Genomic DNA, 19,150 nt, shown 5'->3' with positions numbered 1-19,150 from the left:
GTTGTTATTATTATTATTATTTAGGATTTATATAGTTCCAATAGTTTGCGCAGTTCTTTACAACATGAGGGCAGTCAGTACAGTTACAATACAATTCAATACAGGAGGAATCAGAGGGGTCTAATTTTTAGAGCTTACAATCTAAAAGGAAGAGCCAAGTGGCTACAAAAGGTAAAAACTGTGGGGGATGAACTGATGGAGAAAATAAAAATATGGTTGTTATGTGGAGTGAGGATAGGCTTCTCTAAAGAGAAGGGTTGTTGCAGATTGCCTAAAAGTGGACAAATAAGGAGATAGTTGGGCAGATTGGGCTAGGGAGTTCCATAGGATGGGAGAAGCTTGGGAGAACTACTGGAGGCGAGCATGGAGGAGGTAACAAGGGAGCTAAAGACCAAGAAGTATTGGGAGGAACGAAGAGAACGGTTTGGTTGATATTTGACTAGGTTAGTGATGTAGTTGATGACTTAAGTATTTCAGGTTTTATAATTTGGGTGAGCAGAAGCCAGTGGGGAATTGGCAGAAAGGGATAGCAGACACTGAACAGTTAATAAGGTGGATGAGTCTGGCAGCAGCATTCAGGATTGACTGAAGGGGGTATAGCCTATTTAAAGGTAATTTAATAAGGAGGGAGTTGCATTAATTGAGGCAAGAGATAACCAGGGAGTAAATTAGAAGCTTTGTAGTGTCATTGGTTTAGAAGGGGCATGTTTTAAAGATGTTGTGAAGGTTGAAGTGGAAAGATTTGGACTGTGATTGGGTGTGGATGTATGACGCTGTATTGTCACAAGCACATGTATATTGTTATGTATGGAGGATTATAGAAAGCGCTGCTTAATATTATGTCCTCTTTGTTGCAAAAACATTTTAACAATTTCCCAACTTCTTTTGGTATGCTGCTGTTGAGAACCTTATAAACAGATGCGCACAATTCTACTTTATAGTAATCGTACAGGACACAGACTAGATATTCATAAGCCCTAGATTATGGGCTGGTCCTTTTTTAGGTAATTTTACATTGACAATGGTTTGTGTATATGCCCCTGAGCATCTCCTTGTATTCCTACCCCACTCTGTGATTTTCTCCTTTTTTGCAAGTACCCTTTATGGAGAAATAACTCTTGGCTTAACTTGTTTATTATGTTTACTTTCTTCAATCAACTATTCAATGTCTTTTATTACTATAGTATCTGGATCAGTGCAACCTCCGTAAAACCTTGGAAGCCATACCTGGGTCATACACTGTGGGGGTGGCCTGTAAAGTTTACTCAGGCACTGGAACTCTCATAGGCACTCACCTTGGCACTTTGTGCAATGTGTGTCGCAGGGGGCTATGCAGGTTCAGGGCCATGGTGCATACCTATGGAACTTAACTTTGAAGATCCCTTCAGGGGTACAGTTGTGCTCATAAGTTTACATACCCTGGCAGAATTATATTTATTGGCTATTTTTAATGATGGCACAAAAAATGTTCTTTCACTCATGGTTAGTGTTTGGCTGAAGCCTTTTATTAATCAACTGTGTTTACTCTTTTTAAATCATAATGGCAACAGAAACTACCCAAATGACCCAGATCAAAAGTTTACCCCAGTTCCTAATACCATGTATTGCCCCCTTTAACATCAATGACAGCTTGAAGTCTTTTGTGGTATTAGTGGACGAGGCTCTTTATCTTCTCAGATGGTAAAGCTGCCCATTGCTCTTGGCAAAAAGCCTCCAGTTCCTGGAAATTCTTGTGCTGTCTTGCATGAACTGCACGTTTTGAGATCTCCCCTGAGTGGCTCAATGATTTTGAGGTCAGGAGACTGAGATGGCCACTTCAGAACCTTCACTTTATTCTGCTGTAGCCAATGACGGGTCGACTTGGCTTTTGATCATTGTCATGTTGGAATGTCCAAGTACGTCCCATGTGCATCTTCCTGGCTGATAAATGCAAATGTTCCAGTATTTTTGATAACATATTGCATTCATCTTGCCATCAATTTTGACTAAATTTCATGTGTCTTTTTTTTGTAGCTCGCACATCCCCAAAACATCAGCGATTCACCTCCGTGCTTCACAGGAGGAATGGTGTACCTTTTATCATAGATCTTGTTGACTCCTCTCCAAATGTAGCATTTATGGTTGTGGCCAAAAAGCTTAATTTTGGTCTCATCACTCCAAATGACTTTGTGCCAGAAGGTTTGAGACTTGTCTATGTGTTGTTTGGCATATTGTAAATGGGATACTTTGTGGAATTTGCATAGTAATGGCTTTCTTCTGGCGACTCAACCATGCAGCCCATCTTACTTCAAGTGCCTCCTTATTGTGCATCTTGAAACAGCCACACCACATGTTTTCAGAGAGTCCTGTATTTCACCTGAAGTTATTTGTGGGTTTTTCTTTGCATCCCGGACAATGTTCCTGGCAGCTGTGGCTGATATTTTAACCAAGGTTTGGTTTCAAGAGAACCCCTCATTTTCCACTTCTTGATTAGAGTTTGAACACTGCTAAATTGGCATTCTCAATTCCTTGGATATCTTTTTATATCTCTTTCCAACTACCTTTTCCCACAGATCCTTTGACAATTCTTTTGCTTTGAAAAAAGGTTTGGGAACAACTGCGCTAGGGTAAAAGATTGGGATTAACAAGCAGCAATTAGATTGTGTATAAACAAAGTAAATAACGGCACTTCCTTCTTGCGCTTTCTAGCGGAGAGGAAGAGAGACAAACTGATCAAGCTAGACTCTGAGATTAAGTTGGTTAAGGAATCATTGATTCCTCACAAAAAGGAGGAGGAATATCAGGATTACTCCGCCAACCTCCAAAAAAATCTCGAAAAAGAGGATAAAGACCAAAAAGTGAAGAAGAAAAAGAAATACAACCGCGACTTAGAGGATTATAAGTCGAGGTTGGTATTTAAATGGCAGAAAAAAATTGCCTCAGATGCGGAGGACAGAGAGACAATGGATACAACTCCACAAATCTCTGTTGCCCTTCCTGTGCCCTCACAGCGCACATTGGTTTCAAACAATAGGGTGGACCAACCTAGCACTTCAACATCTTCCCAGGTCCAACAGAAACCTAGGGTTAAGGTTAAAAACTCTAAAAAAGATACGGTTCAGTCTAATACTCCTATTAGAGGCCGACAGAAATTTAAAGGTCATAGATCGGAGCCTCAATTCCAACATTATAGGACTGACTCTCCAGTAGGTCGAGACCAGACAACCTCGTTTAGAAATTCCACACAAATGGAATTTAACCCTCAAAGCAGAAGAGATGGTATCTATGACTTTAATATTCCAACTCAGAATCGCTTCTTCCCTTTATTAGACCCCATGGGGCCCTATGGGCTCGGACCCAGGGATGCTCCATATAATAATTGGGAGAGATTCTTTCCCCCACCCGGTTTTGGATCACTGGATAGGGGCTATGGGAATTTCAGACCCGAAAATATACAGGGGCCTCCTCCATCTCGCTTTCCCTATAATTGGGGTTTTCCCAGGAGCCATCACGGCCCAGCATGGCCTACAGAACCAAGAGAGGGACCAGAGGGGGGAGGAGAGCCCAAGCATCCAAAGAGAAGAAGAGTGTAGGAGTTGGCATTTACAACTTAAGCCAACAAACACTCACAGATTCTGAAAAAGAGCTGTTAGATAAGGGTTTGAAGTTTGCACCTCCGAGAAATCTGAGCAAATTTCAAACCTTTATGGATGTTCATAAGTTCTCTAGAAAATTGAGTATTAAGAGACACTTCTTAACGAATCCTATTAATGAGGGGCCTCAGTGTGCTTCAGAATATAGGCATTCTAATCTGTCCAACGCTTCTTTGTTCAATCCCGGGACCCTACCTGCTAGCATTAGGGTCTTTAGGGACGTTGTACTTAAGGACTTGGATAAAATGAAGATTAAGAAGGCTAGATTGAACAAAGCTCTCGAGACAGGACTAGATTCGTTGTGTTCCAACAAATCACTTGTCAGGCCGGCCGATAAGGGAGGTGGCATCGTCGTCCTAGACAGATGCGATTATGTTGCAGAGATGCATCGCATCGTGGACGACGATGCCACCTACACCCCTTTAAGCCGTGACCCAGTCGTCAAATACAAACGCGACCTGGAGGTCTTAGTAGATCAGGGCCTCCAGAAAGGGATTTTAAACAAAAAGGAGAGTCTGTTCCTGGTGCCGGTGGCCCCCCGTACACCGGTAATATACTATCTCCCGAAAATTCATAAGAATCAAACTTGCCCCCCGGGACGTCCCATTGTTAGTGGGATTGATTCCATCACGTCCCGGGTGGGCAAGTACATTGATTTTTATTTGCAGCCTCTGGTGCGCAATATACCGTCCTTCATTGGAGATACGAAGCAGGTGATTAATCTGCTGTCGGGACTATCCCCTAGGGAAGGTGTGTGGATGGTCACAGCCGATGTGACATCCCTTTACGATCTTGGCCTTGAGGCTGTGAGATTTTATCTGACCAGAGACTCAACTCTAGCCTCAGAACAGATCGAGTTCATCATGACCCTGCTTCAATTTGCAGCGAGTCATAACTATTTTTGGTTCGATAATTGTTTTTTTCGCCAGGATAGGGGAGTGGCCATGGGGGCCAAATATGCCCCCAGGCTGGCAAATCTCTTCATGGCCAAGTGGGAGGAGGACGTCGTCGATGATTGCCGAAAACCTGAGGTAATACTCTGGGTTAGGTATATCGACGACGTCCTCCTCCTATGGGATGGAGATAGAGATGACTTAGATCTGTTCATGAGTTCCCTCAACAACAACACTAGAGGCATTAGATTTACTTTTTCTGCAAGTCAGACTTTGGTAAATTTTTTGGATTTGAATATTGGCATAGTGGGTGATAAGTTTGTTACCAGTACATTTTTTAAACCGACTGATAGGAACTCGTTCATTCCTCTGGACAGTTGCCACTATGGTCCATGGTTGAAGGCAGTCCCTCAAGGACAATATACCAGGATCAGACGCAACTCTACAGATGTTGAAGTTTTTGATATTCAGGCTGCTGTTTTATCAAACAAGTTCCTTGAGAAGGGTTATGATCCTTTGACATTGGATCAGGCGGTACAATCTGCCCGTGATATGAACAGGGAATCCTTGTTAAAGGTTCAAAATAAACAAGAGAGAAATACTTTCTCTCTGCCATTCATAACTACCTTTTCAGTACAACATCAAAATATCAAACATTTAATTAGGAAGCACTGGCATATATTGCAAAGCGATCTTGTACTTGCACCTGTGTTGCCAGTAAGACCATCCGTGGTATTCCGAGGAGCCTCATCCTTGGGAGCCAGTGTGGCCCCAAGTGTACAGGACCCTCCTAATGAAACACAAGTTTTTTGGCAAAACCTTACGGGTTACCACAGGTGTAAGAATTGCCAAGTGTGCCTTCTAAATAAATGTCAAGATCGTAAGATCTCTCATTTTTCCCCCACCAGTACTGGACGAACCCATGAAGTAAAACCATTTATCACCTGCTCCAGTAAAGGGGTGATTTATTTACTTCAATGCCCATGTGGGTTACAGTACGTGGGGAGGACTAAAAGAGAACTTAAAATCAGATTGAACGAACATATAGCCAAGATAAGAAGTGGCTTTCCAAACCATTCGGTTTCAAGACATTATGATTTGGTTCACCATAGAAACCCTGAAGGAACTTTGTTTGTGGGCATTGACAAATATAAGCCGAACTGGAGGGGGAGTTCTCTAATTTGGGAAATTTCCAAAACTGAAATGGCATGGATCCATAGATTGAGGACATATCTCCCTTATGGCCTCAACGTGGATACCGATATTAACGCGTTCATAAATAATGCTTAATTTATAGTTCATAATTTTTCATTTGAAGACAATTACATTGTCTGTTTAGATGAAAGAACTAACTAGTTTAGATGGCTGTTGGAGATTAGCCTTAAAGTGTTAGGGCAAGTTTGCCTAAGAACTGTATTTTTACATTGATTATAAAATAATTTATTCACATAATTTCACTTTTATTTAATTTTTTCTAAAGTTTTGGTTTCACTACCCGAACACCCCCATATTGGGGACTATGTGTGCATTCACCGAGATACAATTACTAATTGTGTACCAATATATGGGACTTCGTTTAGTGTGGTCTCCCACATAATAGAAATGATTTAATTTTCACTATTAATTTATTCATAATTATTTATTCACAAACACTTTGGTCAATGTGGTTATTCACATATTAGAGATGATCTATTTATAAAATCTTTATTAATTAATTAATTTTTTTCATAATTTTTTCCATAATTTTTTCCTTATTTTTTAGAATTATTTATTTAGTGTGGTCACTTACACAATAGAAATGATCTAATTTTCACTAATTAATTCATTAATAATTTATATTCATATACATATAAATCTTAAATATGATCGATGTAAAGTCACTCTATGTCATGTCATTTAGACATAGGTTGTGTTTTTAACTCAAGGACTTGCACAGACGCACTGAGCCTTTGTATTCAGCGCTGTCAGGTTTAATCTCCAGCAGCCTTACACCTAATGCCGTTGGGCCTTTTTGTTATTGGCCTAGAGGGATAAGGGGTATTTCGCCGTACTAAGTCATGAGCCGCTCTATGTGGAACGCAATCACTCGGAGGTGATTGGTTGGGCGCATGCGTGAACGACTCAGGGTTTGGTCCACGGCGTCATGATTTAGTTTGACAGCTAATATCTATTTTTAATCTTTCTAATTTCTATATGTATTTTTTATATGTGGTCTCTCTGCTGGGTGAAGTTTTCGATACTGCTCAGTAGCATATATTGCGATCTCGTGTAGCATTTGACATTCTGTCACTCAGTGTGTGGAACTACATTGTTTTTATTAAATAAAACCCTGAGCAGTGACATCATGGTCCCGCCCCTTGGGTGTTCCTACCACGCCCCGCTGCGGTGGATACCACATACACCGTAAGTGTCCGCCCTTTCAGGCGGAGACACTGAGCAACCTATGAGTATTGACTTCCGGGGAACTTAGCGACCCGGATGGAGATTGATACACTTCCGGTGCACGTGCGGATCCCGGAGCGAGGCTTGGTCAGTGAAATTAATTGATTGTCTGATTATTATTGTGTCTCTATATAAAGGGGTGGCGTCCCACGCCACTCGTACCCCGAGACGAAGTGATCTTGTCACGAAACGCGTCGGGTGGAGTGAGTGACGTGTGGACGCCATCCCCTTCATTACTCCAACGAGTGGCTCTTTGTTCCTGATACGTCCGGCCGGCGTTACAGGCCAATTGCTGTTTTTTTTTCAACTGAATTGTGAGTTGTATGTACATAGTTTTACTACTGTTTTTAATAAATCACCCGGATTTTATGCCATGTGGAGCTCTGTCTTGTTGTCTTCTATATCCATCGTTGAGTACGGATTGGTTCTAGTGCAAGTGGAGGACTCACTACTGCCTTAAAAATCTTTGGTTGAGAGATATGTTGATAGTGGTCCGGCAGGACCCAGATTTCTGGTAAGCAGCTGCATGATTGGTGGAGGATTCACGTTTGGTGCTTAATTACAACATTCCTGGAATCTTCACGGGTGTCTTCATTTGCTATATGGACTTACCACTTATCTTCTAAAATTTATTTTTGGACTTTATGGACTTTATATCACTATATGTTTTTGTTATTTTCTTTCAACAATCATTGTGGTTATGGTTTACAATTATTTATGTTACTGATCACTTGGTTCATATACATTATTCCTAGCAGAGAGGCTATTATGGCCCCCTGACTCCATTGAATTTATTTATCAAATATAAATACAGTGGTTTAGCACATTCACTTGGACATTAGTTTAAACACAAGTGCACATCTGGGTTTAGCGCAATTATTCCTTTATCCGTTATTTAATTCTTTTGCTTTCCCCATGACCCAGAATACAAAAATGTCAGTGCAGCACTGGATGAAAGATGCAAGGGTCTGTCAGGAGTCCACAAACGAATTGACCTTTTACACACACACACACACACACACACACACACACACACACACACCAACTACAAGCAAACAGATCACGGGTGAGGATGGTTACCTTTTTAATAGCCATTCCAACCCCTTTGTGTAAACTTGTGTGCATGTTATCAGGCCAAAATCACCAGGGTGTGTAAACTTTTGATCAGGGTCATTTGGGTAGTTTCTGTTGTGATTACGATTTAAAAAGAGTAAACGCAAATGATTGATAATAAATGGCTTCAGCCAAACACTAACCATGAGTGAAAAATGTTTTTGTATTATCATTCATATTCTCTGAAATATGGCCATGAAAACATAAATTCTGCCAGGGTATGTAAACGTATGAGCAGGGCTGGTGCAAGGAGTTTTGACACCCTAGGCAAAACCTAATTTTGCCGCCCCCTGGCTCCACCCCTAACGTCACCCTCTTTTCCCCTGCCCATGTATACCCCACCTTTTTAATGACGTGCCCAAATGCAGCCTCACCAGCGCCTATCAAATGCAGCCTCACCAGCGCCCATCAAATGCAGCCTACCATAAATGAATGTTTGTTTACTCCCATTCATTCGGGAGTCGAGACACACGGTCCTACACCGCCGCTGTGCCTCTGACACTATGTGCAAACGGAGTGGCTGCTGCCTGCTGATGCTGAGACTTCGTTGCTTGCTGCAGAGAGAAGAGAGTAGGAACACCAGTGGCCGGGCTCCCTAGGCAGCAGGGTGCCCTGGACGGCTGCTTAGTTTGCCTAGTGGTAGCACCGGCCCTGTGTATGAGCACACCTGTGTGTGTGTGTATATATGTGTGTGTGTGTGTGTGTGTGTGTGTGTGTATTGTGTGTGTATATATATATATATATACAATGTGAAAAAGTCCACTTGAGCTCTGCTTGGTAAAGGTTTTCAAGGATCTACTCCGAAATGCCACCTATAGCTGCAATCCACACAGGTCAATTTCTATGTAAACTGATAAAAAAAATAAAACAGTTCATAGAGCTCACTGGTGTATTTTGAAGCATATAAAGACAATTGCACTTACACATATTGAAAGATACACGTGCTTCAAATAGCAAGAGCCAAGATATACACTATATTACCAAAAGTATTAGGACGCCTGCCTTTACACGCACATGAACTTTAACCACTTCAATACCAGGCACTTACCCCCCTTCCTGCCCAAGCCAATTTTCAGCTATGTTGCTGTTTAAATGACAACTGCGCGGTCATGCTAGACTGTACGCAAACAAAAATTTTATAATTTTGTTCCCACATATAGAGCTTTCTTTTGGTGGTATTTGATCACCTCTGCAGTTTTTATTTTTTGCTAAACAAATAAAAAAATACCAAAAATTTAGAAAAAAAAGGTTTTCGTTTCTGTTATAACATTTTGTAAATAAGTACGTTTTCTCCTTCACTGATGGGCACTGATAAGGTGACACCGGGCACTGATAAGTGGCACTGATATGCAGTATTGATGGGCATCGATAGGCGGCACTGATGGGCACTCATGGGTGGCACTGATAGGCGACACGGGCACTGAAAGGCTGCACTGATGGGTACATATGGATGGCACTGATAGGTGGCACTGATAGGCACTGATATGCGGCACTGGTAGATGGCAATGATAGGCATCCATGGTGGCACTGGCAGTGGTACGCATTGTGCGTGGGAACTGATTTCCAGCTGCCTGGGCACAGATTGGCATTCCCTGGTGGTCTAGGAGGGGCATACCTGGGGGTCCAGTGTGGTGGCCATCCTGGTGGTCCTGGGCGGCACCCTGGTGGTCCTGGGCAGGCATCCGAGCGGGGGCTGCACTGATAAACTATCAGCACAGACCCCCCTTGTCAGGAGAGCAGGCAATCGGCTCTCCTCTACTTGCGTTTGTCAGAAGCGAGTGAGGAAAAGCCGATCAACGGCTCTTCCTGGTTACATCGTGATCAGCCGTGATTGGACACAGCTGATTATGTGGTAAAGAGTCTCCGTCGAAGACTCTTTACCTAGATCAGAGTTGCGGTGTGTCAGACTGACACACCTCACCACCGTTTGCCGCAATGCTGGCCCCCGTCTATGACGTCCAGTCAGGATAACAGAACCTCTTTGTCAACGTCATTTTGCTATATGGTGGGCGGCAAGTGGTTAATGGCATCCCAGTTTTAGTCCGTAGTGTTTAATATTGAGTTGGACCACCCTTTGCAGCTATAACAGCTTCAAGTCTTCTGGGAAGGCTGTCCACAAGGTTTAGGAGTATGTCTGTCTATGGAAATGTTTAAAACATTCTTCCAGAAACACATTTGTGAGGTTTAGGAACTGATTTGGATGAGAAGGCCTGGCTTACAGTCTCTGCTCTAATCCATCCCAAAGGTGTTCTATTCCGTTGTGCAGGCCAGTCAAGTTCCTCCACCCCAAATTTGCTCATCCGTATCTTTTATGGGCCTTGCTTTGTGCACTGGGTCCAAATCATTTGGTGGAGGGGGGGGGGGTACGTTGTGGGGGGGTTGTTCAGGGGTTTGGCCCCTTAGTTCCAGTGAAGGGAACTCTTGAGGCGTTGGCATACCAAGACATTTTGGACAATTTCATACTCCCAACTTTGTGGGAACAGTTTGGGGATGGGTCCCTTCCTGTTCCAACATGAACTACGCACCAGTGCACAAAGCATCACCATAGCAACTGATAAACCACAAACTTCCCTGACAGTTGGAACATTATCAATGCAGCGTCGGCATCGCTCTAACCAACTTATTTTTAACTTAACGGATCTCACTACTAAAACTTACTATATGTATTCTGGTGCAAATGAAAAAAAACTACTGATATAATACAGTTTGTACCAACATAAAAACAATCATATATTTAAAAGGTCCTCACACCCACTAAAAACATTATTTCATGAAAAAATCCTCAAAGGTTTGCTCTCTCCATGATTTTTACTTTCTTAATTTCTCTATAAATAAATCCTCATATATTTTTTGGGGTGTACCTACTACTCCAAACGATGTGCCTGTTCCAAATAAACATCCTATTTTGTGTAGTTTCTTCTCAGTCTTGTAAACTGTCCCTGTGGAATGTTTAATAACCACAAATTAAGATGACAACTATCCTGCGGAATGTATCCATTGTTAGAAGGTTTGAAGAATGTCTTGGCATCAAAGAAATGTTCCTGACCAAATCCAAAAATGTGATGGATTTAAAGAGGAACTGAAGTCTGCTCACATCATTTGTAATAAAAAAATCTTTGCCATTCTGAGAGATCCCTCCAACCACTTCATTATATTATTTTATATATACTATGATTCTGTACTTGCTAAATATGCTTCAGAAATCTCCCTCCACCAAGTCTGGCTGCATCCATTTCACCTGTGGGCAGCTGAAGCTGCTGCCTGTTCACTTCCTGGATTTACATAGACACACAGAGGCACACCTCCAGCTCTCATTGGCCCTATAATGATACACCCCCCTCCCTTCCTCTCAAACTCTCACGAGTGAGCGAGCTGTGAATGAGGTCATACGCCAAGGCTTTATACCAGACAAACAGGAAGTGGGCTGTTTGAGGTATTTACTGGCAGAAAAAAAAACTCAAGTTAAAACAACAAGGGTGGACGATTTAATAGATGGAGAGATGAAAAATAATTACTGAAGGTCCGCTTTATTATGTTTCCAATATAATTTTATGTTCTTCCCATCGTTGTACATCTTCTTTTTAAAAGATTCCAAGGATTCCTGGTCTTCTTTCCAGATGACCAGGATGTCATCCATGAGTGTACGGTAACATCTGAGCTGAGGCAGATGTTCTTTTAGTACATACTCTACCTCTCATTGTGACATACAAATATTTGCCACACTGAGAGTAAATTAGAGGGCAAGACAGTATAGATCAGACCTGGGCAAACTACGGCCCGTGGGCCGTATACGGCCCGGCGGACTTTTAATCCGGCCCACCCCCGCCGCCGAAACCGCCGCCGCTGCCACGTTAATCACCGCGGCGGGGAACATTAGACAGCGTTCGTTTGAACAGCTGTTTTCCCCGCCGCGCATAGACACTCCCCCTTGGACGGATCTGTCCAATCGCGAGCAAGGGGGAGTGTCTATGTGACTCCCCCTTGCTCGCGTTTGGACAGATCCGTCCAAGGGGGAGTGTCTATGGCATAGACACTCCCCCTTGGACGGATCTGTCCAATCGCGAGCAAGGGGGAGTCACATAGACACTCCCCCTTGCTCGCGATTGGACAGATCCATCCAAGGGGGAGTGTCTATGCGCAGCGGGGAAAACAGCTGTTCAAACGAACGCTGTCTAATGTTCCCCGCCGCGGTGATAACAGTAGGCAGGGCCGGGAGGGGTCACACGCAGCCACTTGTGCCAACACACGCAGCCACTTGTGCCAACACATGCAGCCACTTGTGCCAACACACGCAGCCACTTGTGCCAACACATGCAGCCACTTGTGCCAACACATGCAGCCACTTGTGCCAACACACGCAGCCACTGTGCCACCATAAATTGTCGCCACTGTGCCAATCACACACAGCCACTGTTCCCAAACACAGCCACTGTGCCAATCACACGCAGCCACTGTGCCAATCACACGCAGCCACTGTGCCAATCACACGCAGCCACTCTGCCCATCACACGCAGCCACTGTCCAATCACACGCAGCCACTGTGCCCATCACACGCAGCCACTGTGCCCATCACACGCAGCCACTGTGCCAATCACACGCAGCCACTGTGCCAATCACACGCAGCCACTGTTCCCATCAAACGCAGCCACTGTGCCAATCACACGCAGCCACTGTGCAATCAATTGTTGCCACTGTTCCCAAACACAGCCACTGTGCCAATCACACGCAGCCACTGTGCCAATCACACGCAGCCACTGTGCCAATCACACGCAGCCACTGTGCCAATCACACGCAGCCACTGTGCCAATCACACGCAGCCACTGTGCCAATCAAACGCAGCCACTGTGCCAATCAAACGCAGCCACTCTGCCCATCACACGCAGCCACTGTCCAATCACACGCAGCCACTGTGCCCATCAAACGCAGCCACTGTGCCCATCAAACGCAGCCACTGTGCCAATCACACGCAGCCACTGTGCCAATCACACGCAGCCACTGTTCCCAATCACACGCAGCCACTGTGCCAATCACACGCAGCCACTGTGCCAATCACACGCAGCCACTGTGCAATCAATTGTTGCCACTGTTCCCAAACACAGCCACTGTGCCAATCACATGCAGCCACTGTGCCAATCACACGCAGCCACTGTGCCAATCACACGCAGCCACTGTGCCAATCACACGCAGCCACTGTGCCAATCACACGCAGCCACTGTTCCCATCAAACACAGCCACTGTGCCAATCACACGCAGCCACTGTGCAATCAATTGTTGCCACTGTTCCCAAACACAGCCACTGTGCCAATCACATGCAGCCACTGTGCCAATCACATGCAGCCACTGTGCCAATCACACGCAGCCACTGTGCCAATCACACACAGCCACTGTGCCAATCACACGCAGCCACTGTGCCCATCACATGCAGCCACTGTGCCATCACATGCAGCCACTGTGCCCATCACACGCAGCCACTGTGCCAATAACACGCAGCCACTGTGCCCATCAAACGCAGCCACTGTGCCAATCACACGCAGCCACTGTGCCCATCAAACGCAGCCACTGTGCCATCACATGCAGCCACTGTGCCAACACAGGCAGCCACTGTGCCAACACACGCAGTCACTGTGCCATCAATTGTTGCCACTGTGCCCATCACACGCAGCCACTGTGCCATCAATTGTCGCCACTGTGCCCATCAAACGCAACCACTGTGCCATCACACGCAGCCACTGTGCCATCACATGCAGCCACTGTTTAATCAATTGTTATTGATTAAACAGTGGCTGCCTGTCCCCAGCCTCTGTCCCCCTCCTGTGTCATGTCCCCAGCCTCTGTCCCCCTCCTGTGTCATGTCCCCAGCGTCTGTCCCCCTCCTGTGTCATGTCCCCAGCGTCTGTCCCCCTCCTGTGTCATGTCCCCAGCGTCTGTCCCCCTCCTGTGTCATGTCCCCAGCCTCTGTCCCCCTCCTGTGTCATGTCCCCAGCCTCTGTCCCCCTCCTGTGTCATGTCCCCAGCCTCTGTCCCCCTCCTGTGTCATGTCCCCAGCCTCTGTCCCCCTCCTGTGTCATGTCCCCAGCCTCTGTCCCCCTCCTGTGTCATGTCCCCAGCCTCTGTCCCCCTCCTGTGTCATGTCCCCAGCCTCTGTCCCCCTCCTGTGTCATGTCCCCAGCCTCTGTCCCACTCCTGTGTCATGTCCCCAGCCTCTGCCCCCCTCCTGTGCCATGTCCCCAGCCTCTGTCCCCCTCCTGTTTCATGTCCCCAGCCTCTGTCCCCCTCCTGTGCCATGTCCCCAGCCTCTGTCCCCCTCCTGTGTCATGTCCCCAGCCTCTGTTCCCCTCTTGTGTCATGTCCCCAGCCTCTGTCCCCCTCCTGTGTCATGTCCCCAGCCTCTGTCCCCCTCCTGTGCCATGTCCCCAGCCTCTGTCCCCCTCCTGTGTCATGTCCCCAGCCTCTGTCCCCCTCCTGTGCCATGTCCCCAGCCTCTGTCCCCCTCCTGTGTCATGTCCCCAGCCTCTGTTCCCCTTTTGTGTCATGTCCCCAGCCTCTGTCCCCCTCCTGTGTCATGTCCCCAGCCTCTGTCCCCCTCCTGTGTCATGTCCCCAGCCTCTGTCCCCCTCCTGTGCCATGTCCCCAGCCTCTGTCCCCCTCCTGTGCCATGTCCCCAGCCTCTGTCCCCCTCCTGTGTCATGTCCCCAGCCTCTGTCCCCCTCCTGTGTCATGTCCCCAGCCTCTGTCCCCCTCCTGTGCCATGTCCCCAGCCTCTGTCCCCCTCCTGTGCCATGTCTATAACAAGTACTCGTACGAGTTTTCCAACAATGATATTTACTGCTTTTTATAAAGAAATAAAAATGATTTTATGCAGTATTGAGTTTAGCCTTTTGGCCCGGCCCTCCAAAATATTTTTAGTTTCTCATGTGGCCCCATCGAAAAAATAATTGCCCACCCCTGGTATAGATGGTTGAATAATGGAGATGAATGATGAAATAGCTTGTTATGTGATGCAGATTGTATGCTTTCTTTTCTGATGTCTTCTGTCTTGCTGATATGCCAAAAGTGGGGGACTGGAATAAACACTACAGGGTCCCTAACTTCGAGTATGAAGCAATTTGTGTTGTCTGTAATATAATGGTATCTTTCACCTCATTTGTGATTTTGATTCTTTACGTAATTTTGTTGTAACAAACCTGTTAAACTATTTTGGTTGACATTTGGTAGCAAATATTTTTGTCGATTCATTGCAGGCATAAGACAAGCTGTGTGCTTTCTGTTTAATCCTAAGTTTACACATATGCGGTGCAGGAAATGCAGTGACCCCTGTGCATTCGTTGCACTGCTTTGCAATCGCACTGTGTTTGTGATTCGCTGTGGGTGTCAATACAGAGTTAATGACACCCCAAGTACATTGCAAATGCAGTGTGGTTTGCCTGCACTGGATCGCATGGTACAAAAGACCATACGATATGGTCATGGTGAAAAAAAAGGTGCCTGCACTTCTCTGGTGCGATGCGGTGCAAATTGAGGCCACTCAGAATGAATGGGCTCAGATGCCACCTCATTGAATCATATGTGAATTCCACAAGAATGGGGTGTGGTGCGGTTCCTGTGCGCTTCATATGCGGGTCTTAGTGTGAACCAGGGCTAAATCAAATTTAATAGAATTTTTGGGGGTTTCAGCTACTGTCCATCTTCTATCTATATGTATTACCCTTGCCCTGTGGCACAGATTTATTAATCAAGCAGTAAAGGTATTGCTTTTCCTCTGACTGAAGTACAGGCACAGAACACCGTTGTAATCTTTGCACGCATTTTTTTTTTATTTTACATTTTGTATACCATAATTAAATAGTAGATCTGACCCTCTAGATATGTAAATGAATTGTTGTTTTACAATAAACAAGTATAATTCCTTAGTTTATCTGTAGAGGGAATTGCTTTTCATGGGTATCCATTAAACTGTGCATTTTTCATAGGTAATTTTGGTTGATCCCGCTCAAGATTATGCCGCTGATTATGTGAAGCTTGCTGAATTATTCTACCGCCACAACGTTCCTCTCAGGTATTGTATGGTAACTGGCAAAATGAATCACTTTTCATTGTACAAATTAACTGGTAGTGTAATTGCCCTGCAAAAGGGCTAAAGTAAAAACCTGCATTTGAAAAAACAAATTAACAATTATATGGTATATAGGCTGTATACCTTTTTAGAAAACCTTTACTATAAAAATAAAAATGAAAAATAAAAATGTAACTCCTTATAATATCGTGGTTCACACAGTATTGTGAAGTGATCTTTTATAGGAATAGTAAGACCTCATTCACACTGGCATTTTAAACCTGGTGTTTATATGCTCTCAGTACAGGAAGGAGTAAGAGTTAAAGTCTTTGGAAGAATTAACCACTTCAATGCTGGGCAGTTTCACCCCCTTCTTGCCTAGGCCAATTTTCAGCTTTCAGCTCTGTCACAATTTGAATCACAATTACTCTTACAAGTGTCAAGTGTGCATCACTGTACCTAAATTTTTTTTTTTTTTTGAGACAGATAGAGCTTTCTATTGGTGGTGTTCTGTCGAGTTGAGGTCAGGACTCTGTGCAGGCCAGTCAAGTTCCTTCACCCCAAACTCTCTCATCCATATTATATTGCCAAAAGTATTGGGCCACCCCTCCATATCATTTGGTGGAGGGGGATTATGGTGTGGGGTTGTTCTTCAGGGGTTGGGTTGGCCCCTTAGTTCCAGTGAAGGGAACTCTTAAAACGCCAGCATGCCAAGACATTTTGAACAATTTCAGTTTGGGGATGGCCCCTTCCTGTTCCGACATGACTGTGTACAAAGTAAGGTCCATAAAGACATGGATGAGTGAGTTTGGGATAGAGGAACTTGACTATATATTGTTATATAGCACTGACGTTTTTTTTTTTTTTTTTTCCCTCTGTTGGGTGTATGTATATAGACCAATTTTGCACACAGCTTTTTCTTTTTTTATCACAGCACTGACTTTTATTTTTACAAACGGTAACAGCTGCTGATTTAACCAAAGCTCATTATACCTACTGTATTTCAATGTGAAAATTCCAAAATGCACACCGTAGGAAAGACCTGTTTGTATCAGTCTCTGTCAGAACTTGGCTTCACATTACACACAGCCTCCTATTCTTTTTACTGCATAAAGCATTTATTTATTTTTCATTTCAAATATTTAATTACCTTCAGGTAGATAACAAATGTCATCCTAGAATCATACACAGACTGCTCTCTGCACAGTGCAACATGTATAAATACCTTTCTGTTTTAATTTTTCAGGATTGGATTTGTGTTTGTTGTTAATTCTGATGAAAACCATGAAACCAATGAAGATGTGGGAGCTGCTTTGTGGCGTGCTTTTAACTACATAACTGATGAATCGGACTCAACACATGCTTTTGCTTCCTTGATAAGTGTATGTATCGATGACATTGATCATAAAAAAATATTTTCAGAATATAGTTGTAATTTTCCTGCTTTTACTCATATACACAGCATTAATGCACAACTGCCAGGTGTACAGCATATCAAATTGGGGTGGCATATCCATTTGCTGTTTAAATCTGTGACCAAGTTTCCTATGCGACTTTTGCTGATGTAAACATGACCCCTGTAATTTGATTACATTCAAATGCATATGTATCGCAATATGAATTTATAGTACTGCCATTAATACTTCATCCAGGTTATACTAAATTGGAGAAACCCCTTATGAAAAAAATACAGGAGCTAAATTGGCCATATAGCATGACCAAACTGTCCTCGGCTTTATTAACCACTTGCTTACTGTGCACATATACCCCCTTCCTGCCCAGGCGAAATTTCAGCTTCCAGCACTGCGGCGCTTTAACTGACAATTGCGCGGTCGTGCGACGTGGCTCCCAAACAAAATTTACGTCCTTTTTTTTTCCCACAAATAGAGATTTCTTTTGGTGGTATTTGATCTTCTTCTTTTTTTTTTAAATTCTCAGTTTAGGCCGATACGTATTCTTCTACATATTTTTGGTAAAAAAAAAACGCAATAAGCGTATAGTGACTGGTTTGCGCAAAAGTTATAGCACCTACAAAATAGGGGACATAATTATAATTTTTTTTTTCTAGGAATGGCGGCGATCTGCGACATTATAGCGGTCACTTTTGACACATTTTTGGGACCATTCATATTTATACAATGAACAGTGCTATAACTATGCACTGATTACTGTATAAATGTGACTGGCAGGGAAGGGGCTAACACTAGGGGGCGAGGAAAGGGTTAAATGTGTAGCCTAGTGAGTGATTCTAACTGTAGGGGATTGACTGGGGGGGGTGACCGATCTGTGTCCCTATGTACAAGGGACACAGCACCGGTCTCCTCTCCCTGACAGGACGTGGATCTCTGTGTTTAGATCCATGGTCCTGCTCAGTTACTGGGCAATCGCGGGTGCCCAGCGGCCATCGCGGCTGCCGGGCACGCGCATCGTGTTCCCAGTAACGCGGCGGCGTGCGCACGCCCCGCAGCGGCTTTAAAAGACGAGGACGTTATATGACGTCCTGTCAGAACAATTGAGCTACTGTGCCATCGTCAATTGACAGTGGCCGGTAGTTGAGTGGTTAAATACAGTAGTTTATTCTTTTTATGGAAAGGGAATGGATTCCCTCTTTATAGTAAAGTTACTTTTTTGTAATCTGCGTAGTTCCCAATTCTACAGGAAACCTAGGAATATGCATTTGTTTTTGGCAGCACAAAGGCTCAAAAGGAAAACATTCAGGCTATTAAATGAAGACTATGGGGTTGTGGCAAATATAGGGAATATTTTCCATTGCCGTACTTAAACAATATTGGAAGCCAAACGTTTATTTTTTTTTTATTTTAAGTTTGAGGAACAAAAGGGTTACTTGTGTGGGTGTGTTTTTTTTTTTTTTTTTTTTTTTTTGCAGTCTTGTGCTTCTTTTCTGTCCTGGAGTAACAGTAAATCGGAGGAAATCTCTCTAGACTGTTGTCTCCAAACCAGTTTCTCCATTCCAAGATTTCCCATCACCTTCTCTGCAGGTGGCAATGGTTACTGGA

The 19,150-nt window shown here is 44.2% G+C and overlaps 1 protein-coding gene across 3 annotated transcripts in view; it reads left to right on the top strand.

The window, feature by feature from the left end:
* Nucleotides 1-19,150, top strand: part of UGGT2 (UDP-glucose glycoprotein glucosyltransferase 2) — a 446,216-nt gene that overhangs the window by 160,790 nt on the left and 266,276 nt on the right. For all 3 annotated transcript variants that reach the window (XM_040336106.1, XM_040336105.1, XM_040336104.1), the window contains exons 14-15: nt 16,051-16,136; nt 17,380-17,515. In XM_040336106.1, the coding sequence (XP_040192040.1) occupies nt 16,051-16,136; nt 17,380-17,515 (222 nt within the window). The remainder of the gene's footprint in view (nt 1-16,050; nt 16,137-17,379; nt 17,516-19,150) is intronic.

This window comes from Rana temporaria, chromosome 2, assembly GCF_905171775.1.
Source record: "Rana temporaria chromosome 2, aRanTem1.1, whole genome shotgun sequence".
Taxonomy (NCBI): Eukaryota; Metazoa; Chordata; class Amphibia; order Anura; family Ranidae; genus Rana; species Rana temporaria.
The sequence above is the reverse complement of the archived record's forward strand: the minus strand, read 5'-3'. Positions and strand labels throughout refer to the sequence as shown.